This window comes from Colletotrichum destructivum, chromosome 10, assembly GCF_034447905.1.
Source record: "Colletotrichum destructivum chromosome 10, complete sequence".
NCBI lineage: Eukaryota > Fungi > Ascomycota > Sordariomycetes > Glomerellales > Glomerellaceae > Colletotrichum > Colletotrichum destructivum.
The window spans coordinates 7844-19436 of record NC_085905.1 but is presented as its reverse complement, the minus strand read 5'-3'; the positions used below and the strand labels follow the sequence as shown (position 1 = coordinate 19436).

Genomic DNA, 11593 nt, shown 5'->3' with positions numbered 1-11593 from the left:
TATACTATAGTTCTTTTGCGCTAGAGGAGTATACCCTAGTTTCCTATATCTGCAGCATATAACTTGTCTGTAACTGCTAGGTGCCTTGTAGGGGTGTCTCCTAGTCCTATTATATTTAATAGGTTGTAATAGTAGTTATATTAACTAACGCTTTTTAGGTTGTAACACTATTTAGTAGATACTTTAATTAATACTATAACAACTATACTACTACTATCTATTACTACTATACTAGGAGGGGAAAAAAAAGCCCTGCAGGGCTTTTACTATTTGTTGTTTATTTAGTGTAAGTGTATGCAAATGTAGTGTAGTATACTATACTATCTAATACAACGGACCGACGCCCTAGCCCAGCCCTGCGCCAGCCTCCCTGCTGTCGCCCTATCTATCCTAGCCCTTTAACCTAGCCCTAACCCGACGGGCTCGGGGCTGTGGGGGGGCGGGGGGGGGGGGGGGGGGGCTACTTAGATAGTCTACAAGCTAGCGCAGGACAATTACCTCGGCCATCCTAAGACACTGACAATGCCATTGCAATAGGAGTCTGGGAGCTGGCATGCGGTGTTGGTGGTGAAGCTATCAGGAGCCCAGAAACACTTAGTTGGAACAGCCCCAGGTGCAGACGGATCCGGGGAGACCTGAATGCAAACAAGTGAGATGGCCTGGTTGTTGGGCCAGTTTTGTCTCAGAGAGCAGTCTGACTGGATGCTGACGTCGATGTCGTAGTCACTACCCGCAATCCACGCCCACCTGCTGCAGGCCCCAACGAATTGGAACCCAGTGATTGAGTCGCCGTTGGGAGTCCCTTCGACACATGGTACGAATTCTTGGCTGCAGACGCCAGCAAAAGACATCGCCAACAGGTGGATTGTAGACAAATGCATCTAGGAAATACATTAGCAAATGTGTGCATGTAGTAAGTAAGGGTGGGGGATTGCTACTGTAGAGTCCGAGCAGTTTTTTTGGGGGGGTTTTTTTTTTTAAACAAAAAAAGGTTTAATGACAGGCTGGAAATAGACCTGGGCTGATATGGGAAAATTAAATAAGCTAATGAGAGCAAAACATTTGAATCTTCTCTTCGGTTAACAGTTTAAGTTATTTATATTTTCAACCAAATAGAATTTTCTCCTTGCTTTTTACAGTTTACCTAACGGCTGGGACTTAGCTTATTAATTTAATTTTCTTTCAACTATAATGCAAGCGTTATTAATTTAATATACATTAACGTACATGCATAGCAAGTGGCCCATCATAGCAAGTGGCCCACCTCTACCTACCCTCCAGCCATTTATATAAGTCAATCAAGCAGCATCGTACGAAATCAATTAAAACTACTCATCATCCTCTTCTTCAGAGGTCTCCCATACTACCTGACATGTTCGTACGTTATGTCCAGTCTTTCCGCAATTGCCACATCGCCGACCGCGCAATTCACCCCCCTCCGTACGAGCCCCCTCCTGACGTGTATTTTCGCCTCCAGCATCAACAACCCCCTTCTCTACCCGGATTGCCTCTGCTTCAGCTGCATTAAGGGACCCTCCAAGACGCAGTTGGGTTTTTTTAGCCCTCCGACGCTTGCTTAGTATCTCATTTGCCGTACGAAGCCCACGGCACTCAGCTTCAACAAGAGCTAGTTTGTGTGCTAACTTGCTAATACCTTTGGCCTGCAAGTCAACTACTTCGTACAAATGGGTTGGTGAGCTATATTGATGACTGGTAATCCTTTTCTTAAGTGATGCAGAGCTTCGTACGGCGTCATGTGCTGTAGTTGGTGTCTTTGGGTCCCAGGAGCCCTGGCTGCTTGGGCGTGAGTTGGATGGTGTTGGCGTCTTTGGCTTGAAATCCAGGCGGGAAATAACTACTTCTGGGTTGAAAGGGATAAGGCCAGCCTGTCTAAAGCCAGCTCGTACGTTTTCTTCACCCATTGAAGTGAAAAAGGCTGCCTTAAAGGCAGGAAAGAAGTCGTCCTTAGTAATGTGCGTAATCTGCATCCGCATCATTTTCTCAATTTCCTTGCCGTACGACGCCTTCAGCGGACTAAAACAGCCAACATCAAGAGGCTGGAGCTCGTGCGATGAATGGGGAGGCATGCAAAGAGCAATAATGCTGTGTTCCTTGCAGTAATCGTCAAACTTGGTAGACTTGTGGCTGTTGTGGCCATCAAGGATTAGGAGCCGCTTAACACCCTTCGTACGAGACTTTGTACACTTTTCAAAATGCTGTAGCCAATCTAGGCCAATCTCGTTTGTAGTCCATCCATTTTCGCTAGGGTGGACGCGCCATTGGGGTGGGAATTGGCCATTGGTATACCATGAGAGGAGGTGATATTTGCCCTTGACGATGACGTACGGAGGCAGCGCCCAGCCATCTGCACATACGCCCTGAATGACAGAAACCCATTCGCGATTGCCAGGCTGCTTCGTACGAGGCCTTCCACGGCGATCGGAGGTTGTAACAACCTTTGCGTGCGACAGCATTCCCATCAAGAAGCCCGTCTCATCAAAATTGTAGATATCGTCATTGTGGATTCCGTACTTCGCGATTGTGTTTCGTACGAGGGCAAACCAGGCCTGCACAATTGCAGGATCCTCAGCTAACGCCCTCTGATAGTCAATTCCACGTCGAAAACGCGTCTTTAGTTGTGGTTGGCGTCGTACGAAGTTCTCTGCCCATCGGGGTCCGACACGCGTCGCGTCGCGTTCGTCAAGGAGGCAATCAGCCATATCTCGTACGTCGTCAAGTCGCGGTGGAAATCCTCGATCGATTAGGTCAATAACTCGTTCAAGAATCACTGTTTCTTCTAGCTCAGTCATCTTCATTGATTTCGTACGAGTCTCGTGGTGTGGTAATTGTCCAGCGCGTCGGTGTCGAAGTGTTGTTCTTGGGACGTTGTAGATAGAGGCTGCTTTTCGTACAGATAGATTTGGGTCTTTTTTAATAGCTTTAATTGCAAGGATAATACGACTTTCGTTTGAAGAAGAACTCATTATCGTACGTAGAGGAATGTTGATGTAAAGTTGAAGTTTGAGGAGGAAGGAGGAAGTGGGCCACTTGCTATGATGGGCCACTTGCTATGCATGTACGTTACTAGTTAAAGGCAATAATAATGACTTGTCGATCTAGGCATAGGTTTTTCTGCGAAATTTGAAGCACTCTCTATTAGGGTTTCTTATTCCTAGTAAATTAACAGTTGCAATACTAACGCAATCCTAGCTGTATTCTGCTTGTCACCTAGTGCGCTGCGTAGAATTCCAAAGGTCATGCTGCAACCCACTATAAAGCACAAATGTATTCTTCAATGTGACCCCAGCTCCAACCCAGCATTACATTTACACTCTGCCTACTCCCAGCTCTCTCTTGAAATCTTTATTTATTCATTCTTGGCTACAATCTAGATTTTATCCCTTCCAATTGTACCCTCCAGACTGCGCCAGATCAGTCGTCGCCGCCATGAAAAGAAGAAACCTCGCCGCCTTGCCGGGGTTACAAGCTGCTGCAGCGCTTTATCTGGCGCGCGCCTCGGAAGCCAAGGTCTTTTGCGCCGACACCAACGTTGTCTCGGACGCGAGTTGCCAGGGCGCCCACACTTCAGACCAGTTCTTCGCAGCAGACACCCAAGTCGATCCGGACGTCTATGACGCCTCCAACGCAATTATGCGAAAATACCCGCCGCCAACACAAGGTGCTTCCGCTCCCCAGAGCTTTAGGAGCTTGCAGTTGCGCCAGGACGACTGGTATTGCGACACTGATGGCTCCGGTGTTGGTAGGGCAGGAGGAAATGGAGCCATCATCGTCGGTTATTTCGGTCGTGGCACCGGGAGTAGTGGTGGCTAGACATTACCTAAAACTGTGCGAGATAGAGGCTGCTTGTGCAAAGGGTATTTTAAGAGCGTAGGGTTATTAAATTTGTCACCCTGCTAGGGAAGAACAAGGCTGGGCCTAGATCTCATACTTTCTGAGTGCCTTCTTCGCCTTTATAGCCCCGTATGTAGCCAAACACAACACAATAACCAACACAAGTCGCGCTTTGCTCCGCTTTTGCTGCGGCTGCCGCGGTCGCAGCAACAAATTGCCAGTAGATAAAGAACCCCTACTCAAGTATTCTCCGCCGGAACGCGTCGAGATACGGCCGTCTGTGTACAACCATTAGCCGAACCTATTTATCGTCCTATTCTATGCCCCCCTGCTTAACTAGGAAATCTTAATGCGTTCCCTAGGCCTCCTATTAGCTAACAATATTAGATGCACCCTACTTACTGCTTTAGTATCTCTATCTTTAAATAAAATGTTAATGCATTCCTAAACCTCTTCCCCTAACTGCATATTACCTTATAAAAGAAAGTAAGTTAGTAACTTTAGCTACAGTAAGCTGTTTTTAATCTTCTTAAATAAGAACATTAATTACATACTACTCTATATAGCTATATAGCTCTCTTATATCCCCCTCTATCCTAGCCTATAATGCTGCATAGCTTAACAGATAAGCAGCGCTAGCGCCTTAAAGCCTTACAACTTTACTTAAACAAGCTTAAACTAGTTTTTATCTACTAGCCTTATAGTTACACATTAAAGCTATTTAGGGAGCACATAAGCTGCTACCTAGCTAAGAAATACAATATACCTAAGATGCAACGCTATAGGCTAAGCGCGCTAGTAAAGTCCCTGCAGCTTAAGGACCTAAACAACATTAGTCCCTATCCTAACAGCCTCCTGCTACACAAAGCACTAACAGCTACCTGCAGCTATGCCTGCTGTCACTGCAGCTATTAGACAGCAAGCAATAATCTAGTCTGCTGCTACCTCTTTAAGGCATACAGCATTAAGGACTAGTAGAAGGCGGATGGCTAGTAATAGGACTAGATCTACAGCGGTGTCCTACTCTAGAGCTAGTTATCTGCGCTGTTTGCCTTGATCTACCTTACTAGCGGATAAGCTGCATGTAGATCTAAGCTAGCAAGCATCGAACACTAAAATAAGACCTCTACGCCGCGCGGCGTCTACGTTTACTCTAGAGCACAAGCTTGTCCTTATTACAAGGCATTATAAGACCTAACAAATAACAAATAACAAGTTCTATGTAGTAAGGTTCCTCCTAGACGTTGTAGGACGACTTCTGTATCTCTATCTCGTCTACATCAGGCCTTTCACAAGCATGCTTAAAAGAGTACGTCTCTGCACACCTAATACGCCGGGGTCCTCCATCTTGTTTGCCTCCCAGTTATGCCTAGAAACACCATAGTCGACCGACAAACTCTTAAAGGAGCTGGTAAGAGCTAGCACAAAGTTCACAGGACAGTCTATCAACACTCGGACGTACCGTCAGCTGTCTATTGCCATCACCGAACGGCATGTTAAGCAGATCCATACCCTACTTATCCTAAGGATGATTTTGTCACGTGCTCAACCACTGCTGGCCCAACCGCTGCTATTTGAGCATTCCCAGAATCCCCAAGGGATAGATAGATCTTGCACAATCCACACTCGATTTTCCCATCGATTCTACTGCGTAGTATTCGACAAAAGAGCATCCTATTATGCCGAACTCACGGAATTTAATGGTTCTTAAAGAGAAGCTAGTTAATCAGGGTTGGGCATGTTTATCATCCGGTTATTCTGTCGATTATGTCATCTCCCCCTCGACTCCGAGAACATGCACGGAACGATGTGGACCCTCCGGTAAGCCCGGTGAGCTCGTCAATCCGGTCATTCACCGATGGACCTTTGTTCTTCCGTTTCGGCGTACAAATGACGATGTAGACTACAGATAACAATCAGAAAAAAAAAACATGCAGCACCATAGACACCACCTGTTACCACTCCCTCTCCCTCCCCCGTCAAGCCATGCATGGCTACAGGAAGGGGACTCAGCTTAATTAGATGCTGCACCCCAAGTTGAGTGCACGTGTGGGACCCTCAGCGGTGATGTGGATGGCGGCACAGAAGCCTTGGTCGGGAAGATCCAGTGAAGGCCAACGCTAGTGGCGAGCATACGGGGCGGCGTCAACACATTCAGTCCGTCTAGGCCGGTATCGGTCAGTACTTGTATATTCTTAAGGTCCTATTCTCAGTAGCTGCCAATCCTAGTGTCAGACAACTCGGTATTGACCTTCCTCATCCTCAGGATTAGTGTACCTGGTATCTCTCGGTCGACATGAGAGTGGTTGAATGTAACTCGATGCCTCTCCGTTTGGATTGTCCAGGTCCCTTGGAAGCAAGACTAGCCCAGCACGCTAATCTTAAGGCTAATCATTTGCAGTAATAGTAGTCTTATTCATGGTGTTTTAGGTTTATTCATTAAGCGGCCACGACATTAATTGTGCTTGTGAAGGACACTATGACACACTATTCTCTTGGGCCCTGCGGTAGCTCTGTCAGCCCAGTCCCTCCATACCTTCTACTTCTAGTTAGTGTACGAGTGAGTGACTCTTGATGGGGCCAGACGGGCGACGTATTGGCGTCGAATGCCATGCTTGGTGCGCCCTTGATGGCCTCTAGCGATGCACATCTGTAGCAACCTCGATCTCTACTACCGTTGGGTCGGCGACAAGTGTAGGCTTTTGTTGAGATACCCTTTGTGTTGCATCGCAGGCTTTGCGTTCGGCGCGAGGAGATGCTCCATGTTCCAGTAGCCTGGTTGCCTTGGTAATAGGGCTGCTGGGTTGTTGTCTTTATTATACTTTTGCCTTTGCACAAGTAAAACTTTACAAGAGAATAGTGCTTATAAACTACAGCTAGTACACCTCAGCCAACCACCATGCTAGGTACTGTATGGTCTAAATAACCTTGTAGGTTCTAACAAGCGACTGCGTAGATCTAATGGGCTGCTTCTCCCACAACGTCTGCAAGAGTTGGTTAGTTAGTGCATGGTTAACAGGACTGGGGAAGGGGGACATACCGTTCGCTGGCCCTCTCTGGTAGATGCGACAAAATACTAGTTGGCCCCTGATACGACTAGGCCTAGGAGGAACTCTAGGCTGTTAAGGGTGGCACCCTTCTTAGAGGCGATACGGTTGAGGTAGGCCTAGTGGGCGGCTTGCCAAATGCCGATCTGCAGCACGGCTTGCTTGAGGCCATCGCTCCTCTTAGTCTTGATGGTTACGGAGATGGGCTTGTTGCGTAGAAAGTGGTATAGCGTGGAGTTGACGGCGTTAGAGGGGAACTTTTGGCGGAGTTCCTTGATGCGCTGCGAGAGGTGTGTGTCCTGGACGACCTTGGTATTAATGTACATAGCAAAGTCAATCATCTTAGAAGGGCCTCTGTTGTGGAGCAGATGGTGCGTGCGGGCGGTGGTCCTGGATGGGCGGGGGAAGAAGTTAGCAACGGCAGGTTAGGCAAGCGAGGAGGAGGGATATGGGGCTTACGCAACGGTGAAGTTGATGAGACTGCTGTTGACGTCTTTGAGATCTGGCTGGAGGGCGAGGCGTAGCAGATAGGCGTAGACCTTAGTGTTCTACATGGGCTCTGACGCGCGCTGGCTGGCGAACTTGGACGAGTTCCTGACCGCTGTGCGTAGCGACCGGACAGGAGGAATTGGACTGTATTGTTGGGGCTTGGAGGTGTCTTTAAAAAGGGTGAGGCTTAATATGTCCCTTGCCTCTGGGCTACGGATGGTAGCGGCTTTGGTCTGCGTTGGGAGGAAAAGCAGGCAAAGGGTTAGCGATGGAAGCGGCAGGATGGGGCTGTTGTCCCTACCGATGTGGCAGGTGATGGATGGGACGGGATGGGGGCAACGCACCTTGTGGGATAAGGGGATAATACGTTGGTCTTTGTAAAAGTCGTAGATAGTGTCCTGGACCTCTGCTAGAGCGGGAGGGAGGTGAATACTAAGCGTCATTGACGGTGGTATTCTGGCCGAATACCAGGGTTGGGGTGCAGGGTTGCGCGCAAGAAGGGGAGGGCTGGTCCGTGCGTTTTGCCGATTGTTTTTTCAGCCGATTACCGTAGGGGGTTACCAAGACCCGTTCCCCCCCTCCGCAACCCTTTGTTCCCCTCACTTACTCACTAACCCTTAACCCCCTCCGCAACCCTTACCCCATGCATGCACGCGCAGTCGCCGCAAGACGCACGGACCAGGCATGGTCAGCCAACCGTCGTCGTCGCCTGGAACGTCAATCAACAATCCCCTATCCCTCCCCTAGATAGATAGATAGAATGGATAGAATAGATAAAGACATATAGGATAGTATTACACCTACATATCTGCATATATACGCACATGCATGCAGGTCCTAACTGCTAGGTTGTAAAGTATACTACTATCTAACAACTACGCAGATCTATATTAAGGATAGTCCTAACGTTAGAGCTGGCTTTTATTATGTAGTGTGTTTTAGTTTAGATTTAGAATCTTTTTTAGAAATGTAATAAAAGTACTAAAAAAGGAGATAATTGCAGCGCTTTGTTTGCGTTTCTATGAAAATAGAAAGCAAGATAGGGATTAATTTGTATTTCTATACATATAGAAAGTAAGTTAGAGGTTAGTTTGCATTTCTATAAGAATAGGAAGAAATATAAATACAAATACATCAAAACTTATACAAACACTATAATATCATTCAGTATTAATATAGAAAACTTTACATTAGTAAATTTAGTACCTAAAGGGTTAGTTAGTAAAGAAGGTATTCTCATACTAACTAATAGGTATCTTAGTAGATTAAGAATAAAGAATAAGAGATTAGAGGCCATTTAGCTTAGGGTTAGACTCTTAAGAAAGATTAACAAGGTAAGGTAGTAGTTAGTAAGGTAAAGACAGCCTATAAAATCCTGCAGTACATACAGTTAATCTAGGTAACAAACATGTTGAGATCTTGCGTCTTGCTGTTGTAGCTGGTGTCTTGCCTTGGCGTCGTCCATTGTTAATATTGATAGGCAGGGTCAACAAGGTCGCCAGGGACAGGCACGGATCGGACGGTAGAGGCCTTAGGAGCAAGGGACCAGACCAAGGACAGGACTACAGGGCCGGTCGGTCAGAGATCGGACTAAAGGTGGGATCGCCCGAGACAGGCCAGCAGCCTATAAAACCATGCAGGGCCTAAGGCCAAGATAACATTGCATACCTAACCCCAGCAGGGTCTTGGTAGTGTACTCGACACTCGCCATGGACTGCAGAGCTCGAAGGCCCGGGCCGGGCGAGGTCAACAAGGCCGCCGGAGCCGGCCAGGGATCAGACCAGAGTCCGGATCGTACGAGGCGACCTGGGCCGCCTCTGTTGCAGCCTCCCAGGGGAAGGAAGGCCCGAACCCCTCCCCCTTCCAGGGGTAAGTCATTTGACCTCACAGGGTGGGGAGAAGGGAAGGAGGGGGGTGATGGAGGGGGGGAAGCTGCGTTTATAACCCCCCCCCCCCCCCCCTTATTCCTTCCTAAAGGGAAGGTGCAGACAGCCTGTTCCATCCGTTTTCAAACAACTAAAAAGGGGATGATTTTCCTGCAGCCTATAAAACCGGATGAATCATCCCCCCTGATAAGGCTGCTGCACTGCCTGCCCAGCCTGCTTTGAGGCTGGTACTCATGAACCCGACGTTCAAAGTCGGCAGCGCATCGATCTCCCTCTGAAAACGCGGGCCCGTCATCTTCCAGGTCGACGGCGCCTCAGCGACGGCGCGCCATCCTAGGACTTGTACGAAGGCCACGGTACGCCAACCCGGAGGTTCGGGCCAAGGGCAGGATCGCTAGGCCAGGATCGGACCAGGGACAGGATCACAAGGCCGGCCGGTCACAGATCAGACCAAAGGAGGGATTGCACAGGGAGATACAATAACCCCTAGGGCCGCCCTAGCGTAAGTGCAGGGTTAGACCTCTAGATTAACGTAAGTTAAAGCACCTACTTTTTTACCTATTTACACCTATTCGTATAAAAAGTGCTACTTTTTACCTTCCTATTAGATAGCTAGCTTTAGTAGTTTAAAAAAACATAAAAGTACTACTAAGTTTAACTTTCCTAAAACATTATATATAAGTATAAAAATTAAGCGTTTATCTAGTTTTTATTAACCTAATCTACAATAAGTATAATTGATAAATTTAATGTAGTATTACTACAGCTACATTAAGGTTATAGTAAAGTTAGGCTTTGTTTTAATATTATTAATTTATTTAATAACTATGGGATAGAATATTAAAAGACTAGTAGTATTCGCTTTTAAAATATAGTAGACTAAGTAGAAGTAGTCTTATTCTTTTAAAGCCTTTCTATAAGTATTAAATTAGTAGAATAGAAAAGATATTATAGAATACTCTATTATATAATGTTAACTATAGCATAAAACTTAAGTAGTCTTTATAGTACTATCTATAAAGTATATTACATATACATATATATAATTAGAGAAGTAAGTAATAAGTCTAGTTTACTTTAATTAATAGTAAGATTAAAATACTAATAAAATGTATATAAGCCCTACTACTTTAATAGTTAGTACTATTATTTACATATAGGATTATATCTTATTTATAATCTAATAGCTAGTTTTATTAGAGATAGGGTTAAAAGTAGCACCTTTAGTCTATAGTCTAAATAGGGGGTTGAAATAGGGGGGGTAGGTAAAAGGTAGGTGCTTTAACTCAACCCTTGCAATTAGCTGCCTGCAATAAATAGACAGATTGTCCCTAGCAACAATACATACAATGCGTAACCAGTACATTATCTAGTATAAAAGCCTACCTACTCTCAACAAGGCTGCCCTCGTCAACCTCAAGCCACCATCGTGGGGCCAAGACAATCACAATCCACGATGTACTGCACGCTCTCAGATGGAGAGGCACGCCGATTGTGGAAGGGCTGACAACAAGGCCGCCAGAGCCGGCCAGGGATCGGACCAGGGGCAGGATTGCAAGGCCAGGATCGGACCAAGGCTAAGACCGCAAGGCCAGCCGGCCACGGATCGGATCAAAGGAGGGATCGCCCGAGGCAGGCCAGCAGGCGGCAAGGCCGGCCCCTTCTTCCGTGCCTGGCTCGGCCGCAGGTCCAGATCTCCGGATCCGATCAGAATTAAACGCGAAGCGCCTGTATCGGGGCCACAGAGACGTTTGCTACTGTGTGAAGAATCCAGCAAAAGAGGGCAGGCAGGGTTATAATAGGGATTTATATATTGCTAACTAAGGTAGGCCAAAGGCAGCCTATAAAACCCTGCAGCACGTACAGTTAATCCAGTCAACAAACATGTTGAGATCTTGCGCCTCGCCGTCGTGGCTGGTCTCTCGCCTTGGCGTCGTCTATTATCAACATTGCCAGGCAAGGTCAACAGGGTCGCCAGGGCCGGCCAAGGATCGGACGGCCGAGGCCTCTAGAGCAAGGGATCAGACTAAGGACAGGACTGCCAGGCCGGACAGCTACAGATCGGACCAAAGGAGGGATCGCCCGAGGCAGGCCAGCAGGCGGCAAGGCCGCCCTTGTTTCCATGCCTGGCTCAGCCGCAGGTCCAGATCTCCGGATCCAATCAGACTTAAACGCGAAGCGCCTGTATCAGGGCCACAAAGACGTTTGCTACCGTCTAAAGAATCCAGCAAAAGAGGACAGGCAGGGTTATTATAGGTATTTATTGATCACTCACTAAGGCGGGGCCGAAGGCAGCCGTTAAAATACTGCAGGGCTGAA

At 47.1% G+C, this 11593-nt stretch overlaps 3 protein-coding genes across 3 annotated transcripts; 1 reads left to right on the top strand and 2 right to left on the bottom strand.

The window, feature by feature from the left end:
* Positions 1–494: 494 nt before the first annotated feature.
* CDEST_14263 (uncharacterized protein) lies at positions 495–881 on the bottom strand (the record flags this gene model as incomplete). Its single annotated transcript, XM_062930419.1, has 1 exon — positions 495–881. One exon carries the CDS (start codon positions 879–881, stop codon positions 495–497), a length of 387 nt encoding a protein of 128 aa, XP_062786470.1.
* A 2566-nt stretch (positions 882–3447) lies between these two features.
* On the top strand, positions 3448–3831 carry CDEST_14262 (uncharacterized protein; the record flags this gene model as incomplete). Its single annotated transcript, XM_062930418.1, has 1 exon — positions 3448–3831. The coding sequence occupies one exon, from the start codon at positions 3448–3450 to the stop codon at positions 3829–3831; it is 384 nt and encodes a 127-aa protein (XP_062786469.1).
* Positions 3832–6653: 2822 nt separating this feature from the next.
* On the bottom strand, positions 6654–7831 carry CDEST_14261 (Putative PD-(D/E)XK nuclease; the record flags this gene model as incomplete). The annotated part of the gene is made up of 5 exons (XM_062930417.1): positions 6654–6836; positions 6893–7289; positions 7359–7447; positions 7499–7621; positions 7733–7831. 4 exons carry the CDS (start codon positions 7829–7831, stop codon positions 7019–7021), a joined length of 582 nt encoding a protein of 193 aa, XP_062786468.1. The 3' UTR covers positions 6654–6836; positions 6893–7018.
* Positions 7832–11593: the final 3762 nt, after the last annotated feature.